This window comes from Anticarsia gemmatalis, chromosome 24, assembly GCF_050436995.1.
Source record: "Anticarsia gemmatalis isolate Benzon Research Colony breed Stoneville strain chromosome 24, ilAntGemm2 primary, whole genome shotgun sequence".
Classification (NCBI taxonomy): Eukaryota; Metazoa; Arthropoda; class Insecta; order Lepidoptera; family Erebidae; genus Anticarsia; species Anticarsia gemmatalis.
Genome location: NC_134768.1, coordinates 7,108,906 through 7,131,692, shown reverse-complemented (window position 1 = coordinate 7,131,692; position 22,787 = coordinate 7,108,906). Strand labels below are relative to the sequence as shown.

The 22,787-nt window shown below is 32.9% G+C and overlaps 1 protein-coding gene across 1 annotated transcript; it reads right to left on the bottom strand.

Annotated features, from left to right (window-relative positions):
- Window positions 1-8,132: 8,132 nt before the first annotated feature.
- On the bottom strand, window positions 8,133-12,048 carry LOC142983648 (uncharacterized). The gene is made up of 3 exons (XM_076130631.1): window positions 11,873-12,048; window positions 11,253-11,505; window positions 8,133-8,942 (listed from the first exon to the last, which is right to left on the bottom strand). The coding sequence occupies exons 1-3, from the start codon at window positions 12,005-12,007 to the stop codon at window positions 8,629-8,631; spliced, it is 702 nt and encodes a 233-aa protein (XP_075986746.1). The 5' UTR covers window positions 12,008-12,048; the 3' UTR covers window positions 8,133-8,628.
- Window positions 12,049-22,787: the final 10,739 nt, after the last annotated feature.

The following is a 22,787-nucleotide window of genomic DNA, read 5'->3' as shown; positions in this document are numbered from 1 at the left end:
AGATTAATATGCGTAGCAATCATTTTAATTGGCATAGAAATTCTATAGATACTGGTCTTTAAAAACAAGGGCTTTTACAAGAAACCAAAGTCAAAAATCTTCACATGGCACAAAAAGGTACCAATTTGGTACCAAAAGTACCATCAGAAGAAAGTGCCGGATGAGTCAGTGGCACTTGCGATTGGGAACATGCGACCTTGAGCTAACGGTACTGCGTCGCGACACACTGGTCGAATATCTCACGAGTGTTCGAATAAACCGGTTATGTGAATTATTCGAAGTATGTTCTTGTAGTAGGTTAGTATTGTTTACTTGTATATTAAAAATAAATATTTAAAGAACGTTTAACAATGGAAGACCTACCTTTTATAAAAAAGAGTTCATAAATATTTGTTTTTTCACCGTTTTAAGAACATCTGATTTTCGATTCTGAATAATTTATGTAAGTAAGAAAGGGAAGGTATTATTTATTTCTAAAGGAAACATAGGTGAAATATTATGCGATACTTAGGTAGATTGTTAAACGGGGTAACAAGAATATTTTGAACAGATCATTTAAAAAAGTCTTATAACGAAAAACAGTCGCAGTTTTATACCTACTGCAACTGTTTTTCGATAAAAGACTTTTTAAGTTCGAAAGTGATTCTAAGATTGAAATAATCGGCAGCATCTAACCAACCTCGATAATACCATTTTTTTTAAATCTGTAAGTAAATAATTTTATTTTAGTTTTAGTATATTCTGTTATTTTCTTCCATCACAGAATCTAGGAGATTCGTCAAGGAACTAAACATTCTGATATCGATACACAATACAAGAAACCATTCGCTTGAACTTAATTTCAAACATTAAACAAGGAAAATCAAATTACAACCTACTACTTAACTTTAATGAACATATAAAACGAGCACATTAAAAGCAAACACCATAATTATGTAGGCACCAAAAATTCTTCGCATAAAAACGTTTTGGAACTTTCGCCCCGTGTGTATCAACAGTGGGCGAGGCAGGCACTTTCGCGGGCGCACCTACAACGACACGTACCGGAAATGAACTTGTATACCTGTGGTATGTTGTAACGATGACACGGTACTGGTAATCACTAATCTTAAACGAAAGTTTTGTGTAAAACCACTTGAAGTTTTATAATGTTGATGATTTGTTGCGTAAAATATTTGTTACAAAATTGTATTGTATTATTGGTACAGTCAAGTGTTTCAAATATAGTTTAACAATCAAAATGGTCTCAAAGTCTTGGATTTCTGTAATATTTTTCTTAAACCATTTTTTCTCTCCCGTCCCCATCAGTGTAACTTTACATAGATGGATTTTATTCTCTCATCCTAATTTTCTGGATTAAAAACACAGTATTAATAAAGCATTAATAACGAAGTTGCGATCTGTGTTCACCATATTATTGTGTCTTTCTAAATTCAAGCCTATTTCCACTGACCGGATATTACTGATTTTATAACAGATGTAACATTATAATTAATTTTCATTCATACATCCGTATCTCGTATTCAATATTCAAACAATGTCAAAGACATAAATATGTATGGCCTACATACTATAAAATGAATGAAACATTATCATTTCATCCGGTTAATTTCATCATTATCACATCATCATTACATCATATCACATCCTATATCACTTTCGCATTAAGTTTCTAATACTACAGTAATTAATATGTATATTGTATAATTACGTTACATTTTTGAGTCGTAAATTATATTTTTGGTGAAAGTTTTGAGATGATTAAAATAGTTCTTGAAGGAATTTGAACTCGAAAGCCTAGTTATTAAAATCTTGTTACGCATTACAAAGATAACATTAATAATTAACTAGATGGAATAGAAATTGAATTATATATCAACTTCCAAGCTATGTTGGAGTCGGCTACCAGCCTCACCGGATGCAGCTGAATATCAGTATTTCACATGGAGCGACCGCCTACCTGAACTCCACAACCCAGTTACCTAGGATATAACACGACACCCTTCGGTGAGACTGGTTGTCAGATTTTCAAGCTTCTGACTACTGTTAACGACTGTCAAAGATCTTCGACTCTTTCTGACTTTCGACTCCGGCTTGAACAACTTTGACACTAGGTTGACCACTAACCATGTGTAAAACAAACAACAAGGCTGGTAAACGTAAAATATATCCAGATCATCTATAAGGTACAGTACAGCTGTCAAGATTCCTCGATCTTCCACTTGACCTTTTCTAAATCACATCTGAATCATAAAAGTAGCTCAGTAACATTTTGTACCACATTTTTATCTGACTAACTAGGTTACTGGTGATGTCTTACAAATTATACATACTTATTCTTCTTCAATAGGCCTTCAATTTGTACAACATCATCATATTTAGCTTTGTGATTCATTGATAGCAATATATTATTCATACTTTACTAATATTATAATACACAACATTCTGTCTGTCTGTTTTATGTTGTGTTTGTGGCATTATTTAAGACTTCGAACATTGGCCATTATTAAAATAAACCTCAAACAGGATAAAATAGTTGGTGATAGTTTTTACGCAAGTGTAGCCACATGCGTAGCTATCCTACTAATATCATAAATGCGAAAGTTTGTGAGAATGTATGTATGTATAGTTGTTTGTTACTCTTTCACGCAAATACTACTGAAACGATTAACATGAAATTTGGCATATAGGTTGCTGAAGACCCAGAATAACACATAGGCTACTTTTTATCCGTAGTTCCCGAGGAATTGGGATTTACACTGGAAGGGTTTCCACGCCGACGAAGTCACGGGTGGCCTCTTGTTCATAATCATTTTATACCTATTCATATTGTAAGGCTCGTTAAGATACAAAAGAGTTATAAAAATGATTGACAAGCTTAAGGGTCTGAGTTCAAATAAATGTGTATTAAACAAAGCCGTGCTTTTAATGATGATCGTATTGAGTGTGAAGATAAGAATTATATAGTTGGTGAGTATTATCTGATACTTTATAGTGCCGTTCAAAAGATACAGTTAAAATATAATAAAGGTGGTACTTTTTTATAATGGGCTTTAGATATGAAACTTCAATTTCAGATTGTTAAGGCATTATATTATTATTATTCATTAATATTATTATTTCAGATAATTATGATTACCAGTAAAACGTAAACGTATGCTCCAAATAATGCATAAAATTAATTATCTATGAACTTAAAGTATGAGCCAGCATATAATATTAATATCTGGTTTGTCATACAAAAATACTGATTGAAATCAGCAAAAAATCATTAGGTTTTACGTTAGGAAGATTTTTTTCGAGTATCATTGTTTTCTCCAAAGACGCGATAAACAATTCTCTTAACAAACAATCGGACAAATAAAATTTTCAAATTTAAAAGAAGAGTTAAAGAGGTTTAAAAATAAGCAAGAAAATTTCAAACGCGAACTTAAAACTAAAAACGAAACTATCAAAGAAGGACTCAAACCGAAGCACTTAAGTCTGACCTAAAAACAAGCCCAGAAACGTCAAGCTGACTAAAAGACAAACAAGTAGACAGTTTATGCGATGCACCGGCTGTGAAAAGCTAAGGATTTCTACACGTGAACACATCCGCGTGGCTTTCCACGCAAACATCCTAAACGAACGTGTGACGCGGACTTATTCTGCTACTGTTTTGTATGAGCTTGTTATAATAATATAGAAATTTATGTATCACGTAGTGGAGTATTTCTTAACAGAGAGCAAACATTGGCAGTAAAGAATCCGATTCATAGTCTTATATTCTTTAATTTATTTATTTTTAAAAGACAACTACGACCACTCTACTAATTGCTCTTGTGTCGCGGGTTTTCACAAACATACAAACAACAGATACAAAGTACAACCAGACCTGAAACAGTTATTTGTGAATCCCACAAATAATTCTTCCGTGTGGTAATCGAACCCACGACGTGCGTAGCAGCGTGGTGACCTAAATCACTGCGCCTCGGAGGAGTTAGCATGGTGATATTATGGATATGATGACACGATGAACCAGGAGGCAGGTAAATAATCTTCTAAATACTACAGTCAAAAATATCAGAATTAAGCCAGTACGTAGGCTTTTCATCCAATTGAATTTCGAATTATTTTTGTTTTCTTAATCAATGTAATAATAACCAATGTTAGTGGTAAAACTCCATACGATCAATGTCGTAAATTGTGTCCCGCAAAAGAAAAAACTATAATACTACGATACCTATATCGTGGTTCTATCTTTCTAATATCGTAAACTTTATCCAGAATAGCCGTGGAAGGTAAATAAGTTGTTGGTAGGCAGTTCATATCCGGTTCTAGGTACAGTTGGACTGAATTAGTGTTTGGTGTTAACTAAACAGTAAACAGGGCGCTTCTTCAAAGAGATTTTTCTTTGTATTTGGGATCGGTGCTAAGGAAGCTGATGAGCTCAACAAAATGGCAACTAGAATAACGGATTTTAAATGGTTACTAAAAAGACACTGCCAATCTCAATGATATAAATATTATAAAATTTATTAAAGTAAAGTATAAATTATAAAATCAAATAAAGCATAATATTATTACAATAAGCTCATTTTAATTTAAGTTTCCAAACAGACGAACAATTTTAATTACTTCGACGACGAACAATTATCATTACGAAAATTTTCAAAGACACATTCCCTTTCAGAAACTTTTAAATTAATATATTCTATGCTAAGTCATTCACTGCTCGAACCACGAAAATAATAGCGCAATTCTATATCATCTGTACTGTTGAGTATCGAAAATTTGACATTTAGAATGTACTGCAAAAATAGTTCCTAAGACGCCAGTTAGAGGCGCTGATCAGATTTTTATACAAAATTTCTCGATCACAAGCCAGTTGTCGGTAGTAGATAGTAGAAGAGAATCGAGCTACAGTCCACGAAAAATTAACTCACAAGTCAAATTGATCCAATACCAAATCGATTTCCCATAAACACCAGTTTAACCGTTCGACTGAACGCCTTGCTATTAGCCTTTAAACGGCATACCGACATACTAGCCCCATACCGTACGTCGCGACATTGACATGATAAATGCTGTCTAAATACATACTAGTTATGTGCCATGGGTTGGTCCGTATCGAGGATATTCTAATGATTGTGTAAATATGAAAAAGTAAAAGGGAATGGAGAGTTTTGTGGTAAAGGACTAGTGGTGGTCAATTAGCAAAAACTGTAGCTCGATTCTCTACTACTATGGACTATCGACAACTGGGTTGTCGTCGAGAAATTTTGTATGAAAATCTGATCAGTGCCTCTGACGGACGTCGTAGGAACAAATTTGGCAGTACATTCTAAATGTCAAACTTTCAATGCTCGGCAGTACCAATTGTAAAGAATCTCGCTACTGGGGGGCTATCACGTATCTCATTTGACAACTATTTGAAAGCCACCACGCTGTACATTGTTTTCTCCCTTAGATCATAGTGATTAACATGTTACTTCAAAGCAGCAATGTATTGAATAGTGACCATCGATTTGACATAAACTAGCTGTCAAGTAAGATACGTGATAAGCCCGCTGGTCGTAGAAAAAGATTTTAGACTTTGGTCTTTCAAAAATACTTAATTTTAGGTAGGTACGTATTTAAAAACTTCGTGCAATTGGTGACAAGTGGTTTTGCCAAAGATAAGCGTTACGAATATGGCTCATTCTTAGATTGAATACAATGTCCTAATTACCGTCAATTTCAAATTATTATTTTTTTTCAGGTAAAAAAAAAATATGATTACAAAAAAATATTTCCGGCCAGATTTCTTAAAAGTGCTTTGTTAGACATATAATTTATGAAGATATTGTCGAATTCAATGCTACTGCTCAAATACTGCTAAACAGGAAGTAACAATAAATTAAAAAACATTCATCTTTATCATATCCAACAATATAAATTAGCGTAGCAATAAAAATATATAAGTTTTTTTTTGGTGTGAAAGAAATACTGTCAAAAGCCATAGTGCCTTCTTCAAATAAACATTTACCGGTCAATATGTGAAAGTGAGTAAAAGCAACGGCGTTAGAACCTCCTATTGATTCTTTAATAGCAATGTATTTGTGAAGTTAGACGTCGTCACCCATGATTCAACACCATGATAGAAAAACACAAGGCACTTTTCGTACGTTGGCTTTTTTTACGAACTTTTATTTTTGTTATTGATCGAAAATAATGTCTCATTATCAATTGTAACCATATTCACAGTAATACAAAATACTTAAACTATCCTTTCATTTAAATTTTACCCGTCTCTGTGTAGCATTTCTTCAATAATGGTTTATTTAAAAAAATATATATTTTTGCAATTCATACCTAAATATTTTAGTAATTGAGACTATTTTTATTGGGGGACCCAATAATAGATCAAAGCGATTGATAGATTTTCGCTAGACGCTATTAACCATTGGCCAAGTAATTGTTAATATCAATCTTTCAAAGAACGCTAAAATTATTATTGATATTCAATCAACAATTAACGAATTAATTGAATACTGCTCTGACGACCTAAAATAATAAATATTTTAAAGTATTGATGGCCACTATGCAATACATTGCTGCTTTAATGTTACGCTGTAATTGGTATAATCTAAGGGAGAAAACAATGTACAGCAGTGGCTTTCAAGTAGTTGTCAGCTGAGATACGTGATAGCCCCTCTAAGCTAGCTCCTGTGTTTCCGATAATGTCATAGCTTGAATAATATACCTAACAAAAATAAATAAGCTTAAATAAAAATAATTGACAAAGAAATTTATTGACTAACCCCCGGTTTCTGAGGTTTATTTAGCGGAAGTTTATCTATTCAATAACGTCAAAACTCATACAAAAAAACGCTATTGAATAGATAAACTACCGCTAAATGTACTCAGAAATCGGGGGTTAAACAAAGATGTTCACTAATAAAGTAAACTAAGTTTGATATAGAATGCAAGAAGGTCAATATTCTTCGTAAGAACCAACGTTCCCACCATTATGCTATTAATTCACATACAAATAATAATTATATATGTATACTGTTCATTAGCGAATCGCGTGAAAGTTACCAATTATTATAGTTTTATGAACATTGATTGTATATTTTTATCGACTTTCTATTTTTTTTTCGTGATCAAATAATTAGTGCGTTGTAAATTGATTGATGAAATGTTAAGGAAATAACTTTTTAAATGACCTAACTATATTATAACTTATTACTTTTTTAAGAAAAAATAGCTAGGCTACATGCATTGTTCACTTGCTTTCAGGCCATAATCTATTTATTTATCTATCCATTTGTTTAGTACATAACACCATGTACCTGTATGCTTTAATAGCCAAGGAGTTTGGATGATGTAGTTTTAACGATGATATCTTTTCGTTTCATCACCCGCAATCCGTGTTTAAGAGTACTGTATTTATTTTTAGTTTATACGTAGAGACTTTTTGCTAAATAAAGACAATAAAAGCAAAATTGTGTATAATGTCTACATAATTTTCCGACTAGCAATTTAAAATTTAGGTCTAGAAAAAATATAAAATGAATTTACTAGATTGTAACATTATCATACTCTAAATAGTTTATTTTGTTGCTTATATTTGTACCTTAGCCCTGTTTAAAGTAACGGGTTGTATACCGAGTCTAATAAAGCTACAATAAAGTTTATTACTTGCAACAGTACTTCTAACTGCTGTTAAAAGTAATTTAAATATTCATTTCTATTTCATTGATCGAACAAAAAATGTCTTCATAACTTGTTATGAATGTATTAAAAATATTTCATTTAATTTCCAAGTACTGCTATTCAATAGTAATTAAGTAAGAAGTCACGAAAGGCTGTAACTGTTTCGGGTCACGACGAAAAAGTCTTATCCAATTGACATAAACTTTCACTCTTTCCTGAAGCCTTATGCGTCAACAACTTGTGTAAGTGTAAACTTACGTAATTTACATTCACACATTGTATTCCGAGAAATGATTTAAAGGAAAATAATACACGAACTTACGCCTGATGTTTCTTGAAAAAATCGAAAGTGGTGTAAATTTATTACGATATTTTGGTATCGTTTTTGTAGATCTCATATAGTAGCGAATGATTAAATAGTTTTTTAGGAAGTAGAAAAATAAAATAAGGTATATTTTTAAATATGTCGTTTATTATTTTTTACGTGGATCCATCGTAAAATAAATTAAGTTAAACTCACCTAACAAACTGTTAACATTCTTCGCATTAAATACATTTGCTTTGTAATAAATATGACTCGAAACACCCATACACATACAAACAAAAAAATGACTAAGAAAAAAATAAATACCCAAAATCATAAAATAATATAAGTAAATAAAAATAATATATCTTTGGGACTGAAAACTTAAAATAATAAAACGTACTATAATACCCGCGATCTTTTTAAAGAAAGACGAGATAAAATACTAAATATAAACTACATATAAATACTTATATACAAATATAGAGAAGACTAATAATATCAGTCAGTGGAACTTAAAAGAATAAAATATATACAGAAAAAAATATAAAAAATAGCATGTGTATCGCACGGTGTATATACAAGGAAGAAGATAGAAATTAATAAGTTAAATTACCTAGAATAAATAAATAAATAATTTAACTTTACGCCTGTTTAACATGGGCGCCGTACGCTAGGTCTTGGGCATCCTGGGATCTTCCCCAGCCACCACTGCTTTCCCAACCGTGGTGTTCTTCGTGAGCAGGCTCAGACCAACCGCTGCTCTTTTTGGATTCAAGGAGTTTCTTGAGAGCGCCGAAGGCAGCGGCGATGAAGGCGATTTTACCGAGGATGTAGGCCTTGAAGACGGCGAAAGCGATGATACCAAGGAACAGAGGGATGAGGGCAGCGAGCTTCAGCTTGATGAGGGCGAGGATGGGGAGGAGCTTCTTCAGCTTCTTCTTCTTCTTGCCACGGCCTGGAATTAAAAAGACAGTTATGAGTTATGCAAGTAAATGACAAACATTTCTTAAAATCAATTGTCATCTCATGAAATTGTTTTTGAAGTCTTTTTGGTAGTCCGTCAAGTGCACTTAATAAAAGTGGAACGTAATCATAAATATTCAACAACTCATATCAAGAACAAACATCTAGTACAGAGAATTTAATACCAGCTTTCGAACCATCCAAGAAATGAACAATAACAGCCTTAATCCCGTTAATTTCTCACAAACAACACCAAAACAAATATCTAACAAAGAAGTATATGATTCGTTTAATCTCTCACATAGTCATCTGAACAATCTTGTTCACAAAAACACTTCTCACGCAGTACAATGTAAGTACTCATATAAACTCTTTGTAAACGTAGTTCTGACAATTAAAAGAAAGCCACTTGAACTTTTGGCGTTCATAGTTGAATAAAATTATAATTTATTTGAGAAAGTGCTTGTATGTGTGTCAAGAAAAGGTCAAGTGTGAGATTTATTTCCATATTTCCGATGATTCGCAAATGTTGGAATTTTTGGCCATTCATTTAACTATGTCGCAATATTTAATGTTTTTATTTAAAGTTGTGAATGAAATTTGCATTGGGCATATTTTGGCAGAAGAATTTATTACAGCCATTGAAGTAACAAATTGAAAGATTTGCAGTTTATTATTAGTCACATCATTCTTATTTGAAAGCTAACCACATGATATGATTTTATCATTATATAATTAGAACAGGTTAAAGAATTAAACACTGATCCACTTGTCAGCTTATAAACAGATTTGTCAAAAGACACTGAACTTAAGAAACTAGTATATCAAGATTGTTACGTAAAACAGTGAAAACGAAATCTCGGTGATAATGTTGTTATGTCACTGATACTATCTAAACGAGCTTATTATATTAGTAATAAATTATGTGATGATTTAACACTGAAGAATGATAATAATATTATGAAACTATTTGCATGATGTTGTAATAATGTGAACGATAAAAATTCACACACGGATGATATTTCAAATAAAAAAGTAGAACGAAACGCTTCGAAGTATAAAACCGTTAAAGAATGTCCAGTAACAGCTATGTTTGATGATAAAATTAAGAAGTAAGCATTAACTGCGAACTGCTAGGTCATTTGGGTGTGTCCGCAAATTCTCGGCTTATGTAAGCCACCCGAATGTGAATTAATACTGAAACATAAACTGGAAATCTCAAGTGAAAGTTTTGAGCCTGTCTAAAAAATTCAATCGCGATTAAAGGCCGCTTAGAATTTAAATACACCAATAAATAAGCCTGTTGTATATTAAAACGAAAATTTCGGAAGTCGATTTCGTCAAATTTAAAATGTTAATGCGAAATCAGAAAGGATTTTTTAATATACAGAGCAGAACTTTTTAATTTTTCGAAAAGTCGTAATGTATTCATACCTCGAATAAAGTTCCGGCTTTTAGCATTACTTTATGAAAGTGTGAACGATGTTGCATGACCATCTTTTAGTGCTAATGAATGGTACTTATTGACACAATGCTATTGACAGACTAGACTGCGAGAATTATTATTTAAAGCTGAGCTTTTAAGAGTGTATTTGTTCTTTCTGTACAGTACTGTAAATGGAATAAGCTTTAATTAGGTGTCCAGCAGGATATAAGTAATCAAGCTTTGCATATCGTCACTATTTAGCATTCAGGACTAATTTCTCTAATTAAATCGCAAATCGTTGCAAATCAAATGCGTGAAGTACAGTTTGAAATGTCTTGTTTTGTTAACATGTTCAAGGAATGTCAATTGTGGCCCAAGAAAGTGCATTTAAAGTACCGTGTCGAATAGAGACTTTATTGGTTGAGATTTTATTTTGAGTCGTGGGAAAGATACATACATTTGGACGGTACACGACAAATTGTGTGTGGCTAATAGCGTAACTAATCATTTTATTGCCGGCATGAATAATTGCAGTATCAATATAAGCTTTTACGTCGCAGTTTTGTTTGAATTGATTGTTGTTTGATAGACGATTTTGTATTCTATTGCAAGTGCAATTTTGCTCACTTGAATCTGATTGGATGTTGAAAAGAATGATGTTTCTATTTTTAGCATCGAAGTTTAACTGTAAAGATTTATTTGAAGCTGGGCTTGTTTCATACGATAAGTTCAAAATTAGTTGAGAATTGGTTTTTATTTAAGTTGAAGTAAAAATTGCACATATTGTACGGCACGTATTGTACTAAAGATTGTTGCTAGTAGTTTTAATTTTCTGAATAATTGGGATTATATAAAAAAATATAAGTTTCTACATACCTTCCTCTTCTACAGAGTTGTCGTCTTCCAAAGCTTTAGGCATTCTTAGCTGAAGGACGTGGCTGTCCAGGAAATCGACTACGTTCTCCATGATTCTTTCTTCAACCTTCAGTTCCCTGGCTTTGGGTTCCTCAGGGAGGGCTTCGTAGCTGCGAGCTGATCGTGTGTTGCCAGTGTTCTTGAATGTCACTCCATCAAGGATTTCCAGGCTTGAAGATGAGGCCAGTTTGTCTGTGAATTTCATTGCCTTTTCCTGCGAAAGAAATAGGGAATATTTATAATCAACTGTCAATGGTGCTCTATTGTTTTAATGATTTAAATTTTGAAAAGATTTATAGCTTTTTGTAGATGTTATTCGGATGTGATTTTTTTTTTCATAATTAAATTGGATTAAAACAAGTGCTAAATTTTGAATAGTTGAAGTTTTGAAAAATTTAATCAGTTCTGGCAATATAATTTGCAACCAATTGCCACTTGTCGCAAAAATATATATTTTTTTGCAATAAATCCACTAATAAAACCGCATTTATTTTTCAAAGTCCTCAATTAGCTTCAAAACTTATCACCGTCCCTAGACCCATCACAAACACTAGCACTGTTCACTTCACTTCACCACACACCTTTAGGCACAACGATGTATCTGTATCCAGACAATCCTTAAGAGCTGAGATGAATCTCTCTGCAGCACCATCTTCTTTGGCCATGGGCAAAGCCCCGGCGAACGCCACAGCACACAATAGCACAAAAGCTTTCATCTTTCACGATGGCTAAACTCAAATTGTTGAAGATCAGTGTATGACCGTGAGTTTTATTTTGTGTTCCCCCTCCCTATATTTCCATATGTCACGCACTGAGCTTGGCTGTGAGCGTGAGGCCTATGACGAAATACAAATACGCTACGCGCAGCCCCTCAGTGTGTTTAGCAGATATTTGACAGGTTTTTAATGAAAATGTATGTTATAGTGATATTTTTAGGGTCAGATTAGTAGTTTTACTTTTTTGGTAGACTGGTTTTTTGATTATGTATTTTTGACTTTCCTTTTTTTTTGGTAGTGAGAGGTTTTAGTTTTTTAATTCGATTATGAATCTTAGCAGATTAGATGCAAATAAATTGTCACTTATTGATTTACAAATAATTCAGCTTTATCATAGTTTGTAATTTTCTTTTGGTTTATTAATTAACTGTAAAGGATATTAACGAATATTGTGACAGATTTTACAGCAAAATAAAATTTTGATTTAATATTCTAGCTTTTCGTAGTCTAGGTATACAAATAGTGGCTGAAGTTTTATATTCTGGTTTTATTCAGTAACTTAAATCATAAAGGAAATCCTTAAGAAATAATTACTTCGTCCGAAATATTTGGAATACCAAGCTTATTTCCGGTTTCGTCCGAGGGTTTCGCAAAATCGCTTTCTAAAACCCATCAATACACTTATATCATCGTCTGAATTTCTATATTTTTGACCATTTGTATTCTCAAGTAAATTGTTTAATAGTCCATTTATAGGCACAGTTGTTGCACCGAGCGAAAGTTCTTCGTACTAAGAGACAAAAGTGATATGTCTATTTGGAATATAAAGTGCAGAATTATGTTGTTTATGTATAGTTGTTGCCAACACCTTTTATGTCGGTAGGCAATACTTTTAATTTCGTTAAAGAGGTTGAACTTCGTGTTGCGTAACGTAGACTTTCTTTGATTCATGAATAATTACGTCATTGATATTTTTTTTAATTCATTACAAATTCGGTCTTCCTTTCATTTTGCTCATATCATGTTGAGACGCGTACAAGTCAACTTCTAGTTGTTTTATTCGAAAAAAAGAGAAAAGTTAGAATTGATTTGCTGCGGTCGTTTAGTGTTTCGGTTTTTTTATTTTTCAGTATAAAGTAAACATAGCTGTGTGCTTAACGATGTGGTTTAAATTTTAATAAATCTTTAGTTCTGGTGCGATTTTTGAAAAAAATTTTGGAAGTGGGCTTTTTATAGTCAGTAGCAATTATGATTTGGTAATAAACTGTGCTAGTAAATTGATGTTTCAAATATTCAATAAGAGTTACGCTGTTCAATGAAATTATTAATATTTTTTTTTTGTTGCTTAAGTTATGATATTAAAATCGTATTATTTTATTTTACATCGATTTATTGAGTGTCAAGGGTAAGGGTTGCCGGAGTCCGATGGATTAGGGCGGCCCAGGACCGGTCCTATTGGCGCTCGATGGGGGAGGCCTTTGTCCAGCAGTGGACGATTCCCGGCTGAGATGATGATGATGAATTGAGTGTCGTATTTTTTTTTCTAGAGTGATATTTACAAATTTAGCCGATATAATATAACAACAAACAACTTTCTTTTATTTCAAATTAGTACAACAATTATGTACAATTATACCTACTACCTGCACACAACGAACTCAGATAATTATTCATCTATTACAGACTCAAAAGGTCCCATTGACAAAACTGTTCAATCGCATTCAAATCGGAGAGAGTCCATTGTCGCGGACATCTCACTTAATTCATTCAAAATCCGACTTTATTCTAACAATGTTAAATTTGAAATTGATGTCAACCGTTTTTCTATACAAAGATCGTTATCTAGATACAGTGTTGGCTCTGAGGACGAATTAGTTAATCACTTCTCGTCGTCCACTGAATGTGTAAACGCTAAGGGAAATTTCTCTGACGCAGATGTTGGTGATGTTAATGATTTATGAGCTTTTGTCCAAGCGTTCTTTTCTAGTTGATATTCCATCTACGGTTAAGTATTCCTTTGACTACTAATTTGTTAGAAATGATCTCACTTTGATGAGGAAACGAAGCAAGTATATTACCATCAAGCTCCGTATAATACAAACTACTGATAAATTTGGTGAAAAATCTACAGTCTCTACGAAATTGGTAGCAGCAAATGCAGCTGTCATTTATTTACAAAATACTAGAACGCTAGTGTAAAAAAAGAAACGTAGACTTTCTGCATGTCATTCGATGGTTGTCAGAATGACCACAAAATATTTACCAGTGCTGACATGCATATACCAACCTGTCGCCACTTGTTCGTTAAGTGCGAACTTTCAAAATACTATGTTGCATTTAAGCATGACATTTGTGGTGAAGACGATGTTAAGAATAAAAGTCATTGTGTAGGCTTTGTGAGATCTGAGAAATTAATGGATTAACCCCCGGTTTCTGAGTATATTTAGTGGTCGTTTATCTATTAAATAGCGTTTTTTATATGAGTTTTGATACTATTGAGTAAGTAGTGGATATGCAGCATGGATTATCAACAATTGTTTGGGACAATGACCTGTTCTTTAAAATACAGATAATAATACAATATGTTCCCATTTAAACAAAACTACTGGTGTACTAAATAAAACTGAATATTCATTAAAGGATAACAAGTTTTATATTAAACGTCAACACAAAATAACGATTAGGAATACTTAAATACATTCTTATGAATAGTTCAATACTATATTCCTTTAAGCACATAAATGTATAATAAAGTTTTATATGGTAATTTTTTACAGGGCAGCGTAGAACATTATTTTTAATTTTAAAGCATTTCCATATATTTCGTTAGTATAATACGATAGCGAATGGCAAAAAGGCATGATTTTATGTATGTATGTATAACACAGTATATGGAAAAACTACATCGTATTTTGTAACTTTACCATTCTTAAAGTTTGTTCAAACAAAAGATTTCACAGTTCATCATCATCATCATTTGAAGTACGTCATCAGTTTTCTCTCAAAATGCACCGTTGTAGAAGTAGAATTAAAAATAAATTCAATGCTTTTGCAAAGTTTATCGCGTTTGTGAGAACTGAACTAGACTGTGCGGATAAAAACTTACGTTAAGTTTGTTAGGCACAGTGCATTTTGGTTCCGTAGCTTGATATTTTTACTTTTTATCTAATAAGGCCAGTAGTACCTTATGTTCCTTATATATTATGCTCACTGTAAAATAGTCAATATAATTCGTTTATATTGCTTGAATATCAACCTCAACTAACGCTTTAGTGCTCTATCAGTATAACTACATTAAGTTGATCTATCAATTAAAAACTTCAAAACACAACTCAAAACACAAATAACCGTACATAAGAAAGATCTTCATTAATTCATTTCTTTTATGGGCCTTACATATATGGCCTTGGATATATAAGTGTTAAGACCATCGTTGCGAAACAATAGAGAGAGATAGAACCTTGAAATTATGCTTAAAAAATTTATATCATTTATATCTATGGTACGTCAAAATAACAGTGACAAAATAAGACAAACGTGTAGGTTCAGACTGAGTACCGTTTTAGCGTCACTTGAACGTAAGTGCAATGATGTGGAGTTAATATCATACCCGCGGTACTCTAAAAAGCAGTTTATGTGAAAACCGTGAATCTACTAGTCTAGTGTTTAGTTTCACACGTTATAAAAACGTTTTCTCTCAAACTTTTTACTTGTTCACGACCATTGTTCACCGTGATAAGCAGCTATTGAGGTTCCGGCCTGCCAATAACGGAATAGAGGAAAGTGGCTTGCTATCATTGTATTAAGTCAATAAAATAGATAATAGCCTACCGCTTTCTTTATTTTATTTATTTATTAAATTCATTCTTGATTTCGGCCGGCAAATATGCAAGCTTTGACTCCGAAATTAAATGCCAAAATTAGTGAAATTAAGGCAGTACAAAAGTCTAATTTTGGTGCCTATAAAAAAATCTCTACAGCTACAGCTTGATCATTGATAATATAGCACACACATATGTAGATGCAAGATGGCGTGTTGCCAGTTACATCTAAATTTGAGGCATAGGTGTATGAAATACACCCACGTATTTATCTTTAACAATGTTAATAGCAAATCTATCAAAATACAAAAAGCCTGTCTGTTATATTTATCAAAGTCGTCTTACTTCTACCCGTTTTTAAGTATAAGTTCTTTAAATATTTGTTCACGTTTCAGAATGTTTGTACAATTTTTTTATCAATAACCCTAAATAAAACTAGCGGTGGTAGTTAAAACAAATGCTGTTTTCTTATACCGAAGCTAATAAATTATACTTGTTCCTAATACGACATTAAACTGCCACAAGACAATGAAAACACACTGATTAAGACGATACTGATATTTTACGTCTATCCCATATCAAAGAAAAGTGAACAATAAGCTATAAAAATGTATTTTTATTACTTGTATGCCCTAGCTCTTTATAAATGTACATATGTTTTAACACTGACTCTGCACTATTGGGAGTGTATCTGCCTGCTGATCTGTATTGTACCAGGTTCGATTCCTGGGTCGGCCGAAGAATAAAAAGTATTGATTTTTTCTAATTTGTATGAAATTTTCTCAATTGTAGCCCTGAGATAGGTAATGTGCTCGGTTTATGGCAATTCGGTGGACAGCAAAACATGGGTGTATTTTATACATCTCTGTTTGTACCTTCAGGTCTACAATGCGTGATACTATGTATGTTCTTATATTTACAAAAAGACCACACAAAACGTACCGCGTTCAGAAGAAAGTAAAACTATCGATTAAAATTGAACATCAGTCGGCAAAAGTCATGGCCCACATACTAAGTGGCGCCCTCTATATTGTAATTCTAAGGACATTACGAGTGCTTCAATATTATGCACACGTTTGTTTCCTCATAGCCGAATGCCATAACTATGTATTGATTTGAATTGATTTTTGTGTTAGTTATTTCACTGCTCTAGATTGCAGTCTGAGGAAGTCTGGTATCAAGTGTCGAATTATGTTTTATTAATTTATTCTTAATGTGTTATATGGTTGCATCATTATTTTATTGATGCGGTAGTTGTCTCAACGGACATCTTTTTTTGGACCTGTTTTATTTCTTACATTATATTTTGTATTGTTTATTCTTACCCGTGGCTGATCCAAAGCTGAAGGGTCTCTTCCCAGACGAAGAAGGGGTTAGATTTTGAGCCTACCACGCTAGCAAAGTGCGGGTTGGCGTCTGCACTCAATAATATGTTAAACATATTATGTCTGTCTTACGTATCAGCAATAGCTTAAATTTTCGACAAAGTCTGTACAGTATATACTACTGAAAGCGTTTTATTAATAAGATCCTTTTTAAATATTCCAAAAGAAACTTATGAATTTTGTAATTAAATAACATATTGAGTTAACTTACATAAAAAGTTCAGGCAAATCTTTTATAAAAAAAACTGCAATGTTTGAATTCAATTGAACTCATAATAATCTTTCTATTATATCTGTTGTGATCTAACCACTTCGTAACGAGGTAGCTCACCAAAAGAAAGCAAAAACTTTAACAAAAAAACGTTGCATGAACAACAAAATTATTTTGCTGTATATCACTTTAACTGCATACAAAAAGAATGAGTCACAACGCTTTTTACGCAAGCCAAGCCCATCACGTGTCGAGAATCACGTCCAAAAACTTTCATTCTAATAAATAGTAATAAATAATATTTGTGCGTAAGGATGCCGCGGGCATTTTCTACTCGTAACTCGGTTAGGTTGTGACCACACGGTGGACGGTCTCGTGGTCTAAATTCCCAGTTGTAAGTGAAATAGATGCCTTATGATGCCTGATGGGAGCATGGTTTTAAGAATGCTTCAAACTTACAATACTCTGGACGATAGAATAGTTTCTCAAACCAGGCTTCCAAGTTGATGACTATTAATGCAGACTTAAGAACGGAACACGTTGAGCCGAACTATGAACTCTAACGCTAAGCGGCCTTTGTTCCAACAATTTGCGTTCTGTGTTCTTAACTTAAGCTATTGTGCCTTAAGGTTGTAGGCCTAAATGATCCTTTCTATTGTTAGAGTGAACGCAGAACTTAAAATTCTGACCGCTTGAATGTTAACAGTGTGGACGATGCCTTATATCGAATATTTGATAATTATAGGCTGGTATAGGACCAGTTTTGTGAGAACGTAAGTAAGACGCCGAGGTGTCTGCCGTAAAGAGATTTTGATCGATTATATAAATGCGATTGGTCTAGTCGCCGGCTGATCGTGAGATTCATAGTTAATTTTATGTCGGTGAAACTGATGGATTCGTTTCCGGATTTTTGTGGCAGAGTTCTAGATGAAAATAAGAGGACTATATAAAGAAAAAAACATTCAAATTGTCTTTTTTAGTAAATATTTTGTTCATATTTATCAGTTTGCTTTACCCAGAGAAAGTAATACAATGGTCAATCAAATAGTTCTACCTCTTGTAGTAAGGTAGCTCCTAGATTACATTGTCGTATAGTATAGCTGTGCGTTGCTAAAGAAAAAATTGATATAGGAAAAAAAAATCTTTACATGACCTGAATATTGATCCCAAGACCAGGTGATCAGTAGACGCGTGGGTCACGAATATAATTTCTCTAAGGAAAAGTAATTTTCAAAGATGAACCAAAAGAATGTTAAGAAGCTCTACCGCTTATGACTTCATAAATTCATTAGCCTTAATCGTTAGTGATTTAAAATTCTAAAATATGTATGTAGATTTATTACCTAATTCGGATACTTCAATAAATATGAAAGTATAGAGAAACTTACTTGGACAATATTAGCATACATTTAAAACACGTCTGGTCATAGGCTTTTCCTTTTTATAATAAAAGAGTTTATCTACTTTCAGATGCCAATAACTTTACCTAACATTTTAAAAACCTTACTGTTGGATAGATACCGTAACAATTATACTTATCTTAACTTTATCTCGCTACTGGGCAAGGGTCTTCTTTCCATTTGAATTCAGATTCAGCTTGGACAATAACTATACAACAGAGTTAAGATGGCTGCAAGAAATGCTTTAAATAATTATATCAAGCAAACCCTTCTTCATAAATCTGTGTTTTAAATCTAAAAATTACCCTAAGAAAGATAAATGGCTAAATTATTCAAACATAACTGCTGCAGTTACTCTGGTTTCATTCGCGGCACGTGTTAACTATAATAATTAGGTCAAAAACCTGTATAATAACCACTCCACGTATTTCGCTTTCTTTCCTCATATAAAAGCATAAATTAAATTTAAACTCATAGACCCGGTATATTATGATGTAACAAAATTTACATATTACGACTTGCGTAGCTGTGAGTAGTATTTTAGAAACTACCATTATGAGCAGTTATTTGAATATGGCAAGTAATTGCACATTAACATTCAATTACTGTATTGAATTTTAGAAATTTTCGATGATTATTAAAAAAAAATGTTTAGGTTACTTATGTATGTTGGATAAGTAAAATATCTTGAGTGAGAGATAAACCTGATATAGATTTTATTAATCATGCTAGATATTCGGCCATTGCAGCTGTTAAGCAGACATAAAAAAAAATCTATGAAATTAATTGTACAAGAGTTTATTTATAGTGACCCAATTCACAAGTCCTTTGTCATAGTTCAATATTTTAACAAGACCAGGGAGAGTTGGGGACCGGACTGACAATTTGATACTCTCAGAAACACAGAAGTGTGAATAAGATTTCAATCTTATATAAAACTGAATATTAAGTTAGATATTAAGTTTTATTTAAGCACTATTAACCACAAAAGACGTTAACATGTCATCGTCGTATGTAGGTACTTGGTCCAAATTTATACGAAATAATAGAACTTGTAAGCTCAGTAGCAATAAACTTGCACCATTAATACCAAACAAAAGAAATGGAACGCGAGTGAAATAACCCTACGTGAGGTTTCGAGGAAATACTTCCTCGAGAACACATACGGGTTCTTTTATGACTCAAAGTACTTTTGTTAGTTACATGACTTCATGTAACGGAGTCTAAATAACGTAACACACTTTGTGAGATACTAGAAGACCTATTTTGAAGTTTGTGATGCAAATACGATAATCAGTAAACAATCAAAAGCCTAAAATGGTTCAACTAAGCTTTGTTTGACCAGTGGTTTCGTTTTTGTCATAATCTATTGTTGCAAGTCTGACACAACAAAATTTGTCAATGTGTTGTTTAGGCTTAGCGTTAAATATTTTACAGAAGTGTTATTAACTAGAGGCCGCCCGCGACTTCTTCCGCGTGGAAACTCTTCCCGTGTAAATCCCGATCCCTCGGGAACTCCGGGATAAAAAGCAGCCTATGTGCTATTCTGGGTCTTCAGCTACCTACATACCTAAATACATATAAATCCATCCAACAATACCATGTATAAATTTCATCGTAATCGATTCAGTAGTATTTGCGTGAAAGAGTAACAAATCCATACATAGATACATACATACTCACAAACTTTCGCGTCTTAATATTAGTATGATAACATACGAAGCGACTTTTGTTTATTTTTTTATAGTAGTCTTCAATTTCTGTAATATTGCTGGGCTTTCCTTTAACATTTGATGTTTTATAAAATTAATTTGCGTAGTTCTTTTTTTCTCTTCTTTAAGAACCTTATTTTTATTTTACTTAATTTTGTCACGATCGACTAAAATTTTTGCTCAAATACTTTTTATCAACTGGCACATAAAATCCAGAATTGATAGTAACAAAATTAAAAAAGTAAGTTATTTATACAAAATACGTTGACCTTTGAAAGTGAACAAAATTACACATACTTCTGTATAGGTACATACTAATAACACGCGAAAGTAAATTTATTATTTCTTCAAGAGTTCGCCGCTGGACCGGTTCTGATGAATATCTCTGATACCCTAAAGTCTAAAGGCGGTGGTCTTAAAGTTTTGGATGTAAGCAGCACCTTATAAGATCGCAAATGATATAATATTGTAATTATTCACACTATTTCCGCGTAGGCAATATTTCACAACATTAGGTAGGTAAAAATGAAGGCATTAGATAAGAATACATAAGTAAAGAAACGAAAACTCTGGTGAGCGTATTCCAAAAAGTCAACGAAACAGATGTACTAACCGTAGCAGCAGCAGTAAGCAAAAGTTAGCATAATATACTGTTAAAATAGTGTGCGTTTTTATAACGGAAAAAAAGTGAATAATCTAATAAAGTACAAAATAAATATTATTATCTTTCAAGACACTACAGACAGATCATTTTTATTTTCAAAAATAATCACTAAAAACTCGGCCATGAACCCTTACTTTCGTTACAAAACTTGCACAAGAGTGAAAGTTTATTTATTAGGTAATTTGTTACAAGAAACGTATTATCATGGCGTGGGCTATAATAATATAGTTGAAATCATCTTCAACTCAATGATCAAATCAATTTTGATGATAATGGATGTAGAAAATGTTTTGTTTTCGCAAATGGTAAGTGTCATTGTAATAATGATGATGGAAGATTTGAAGCACGTGTTGAATACTATGATTAGAAGTGAGAAGAATTAATACGCAGGAGTTTGTGGTTTAAATATCTTTAAACAAAACGGCTACCATGAAATGGTGACCGTTATCTTGACGATGGTGATGATGATGTTGAAATAAAATCTTGAGGGTGGACGGAAGGGACGGAAGGGACGGAGTATCCAATTGAAGCCACTTAATGGTGGCTGTTGAAGGAACACCGTCAGGTTTTTAGTCGGGATGCCCAAATTTAAAGCCAGAACGCCTGGCCGCCGGGAAAATCCGGCAGACCCCCGCTTCCTCCTTAGAGCGGGACATGCAGTAATACATTTACCTGACAAAAAAAAAGGTGGACGGAATGTAAAAATCTCTAGGACTGTTTAAAATAAATAAATTCTCGTGAGTGAGACTTTATTCGAATTTTTTGATGTTTAGTAGTGATGGCAAGACAAATCAGATAGGCCTAAAATAAGTGGGACTACAAAAGCAAAAGATCTTTTTTAGTCGGCTTTTACTCAGCATAAGGATGAAACAGGCAGTATCAATATCAGCCTGCATCAAATATGTACATCTAAGACTAGATTAAACCAAAAAATTATAACTTAATACACTAACGCAAAACACCTATAGAAGAAATAAGGCTCGTGAATATAAGAAAACTTCAAAGCCATTTTAAGCACGAAGTGGTAAAACAAGTTCACAACAAAATAATGAAGATTGATCAGCACTACCATTACAAGTTTCTAAACACACTTGTGAACTAATAACCAGTTATTACACAATTGACAGGACTAGCCTAGGTCTAGATCAGGTTTAGAAAGTGAAAACAGGTGATGATGATATTATTATAATTATATTTGTAAAAGTAAACGGGAAAGTGAGTAATTATGTTATTTTCAATGAACTTGACTTGTTACTGAAGGTTGTTAAATGTACGAATGAGGCAATAATGACGTCATCATTTCCATAAGAGTGTAATACATGAATGATGAATTCTTTCAGGGGTGGATGGATGGTGCATTGAAATTAGGTGAATTGTTTTTGATTGTGATTAGGCGTGTTTTTATGTAGGGCAAAGCTGTGCTTTTCTTGACAGATTTTTCATCAGTTATTTTTGTAGGATGCACACTTGATTCTTTAGTCATTATATTGTCATTGTTTAAATCTCAGTTTAATATAGTTTGTATTAGGACGGTATGGTCCGTGGGTAAGGTTTAGGAGTTAGATTGTCTTAGGGTAAATAAATAAA

What these genes read in the sequence shown, in the direction of transcription:
- LOC142983648 (XM_076130631.1), bottom strand. Translation starts at nt 12,007, where the DNA reads ATGAAAGCTTTTGTGCTATTGTGTGCTGTGGCGTTCGCCGGGGCTTTG. An exon ending in ATACATCGTTGTGCCTAAAG is followed by an intron (nt 11,506 to 11,872) that starts GTGTGTGGTGAA and finishes TTTCTTTCGCAG; the next exon opens with GAAAAGGCAATGAAATTCAC. An exon ending in CAACTCTGTAGAAGAGGAAG is followed by an intron (nt 8,943 to 11,252) that starts GTATGTAGAAAC and finishes TTTTAATTCCAG; the next exon opens with GCCGTGGCAAGAAGAAGAAG.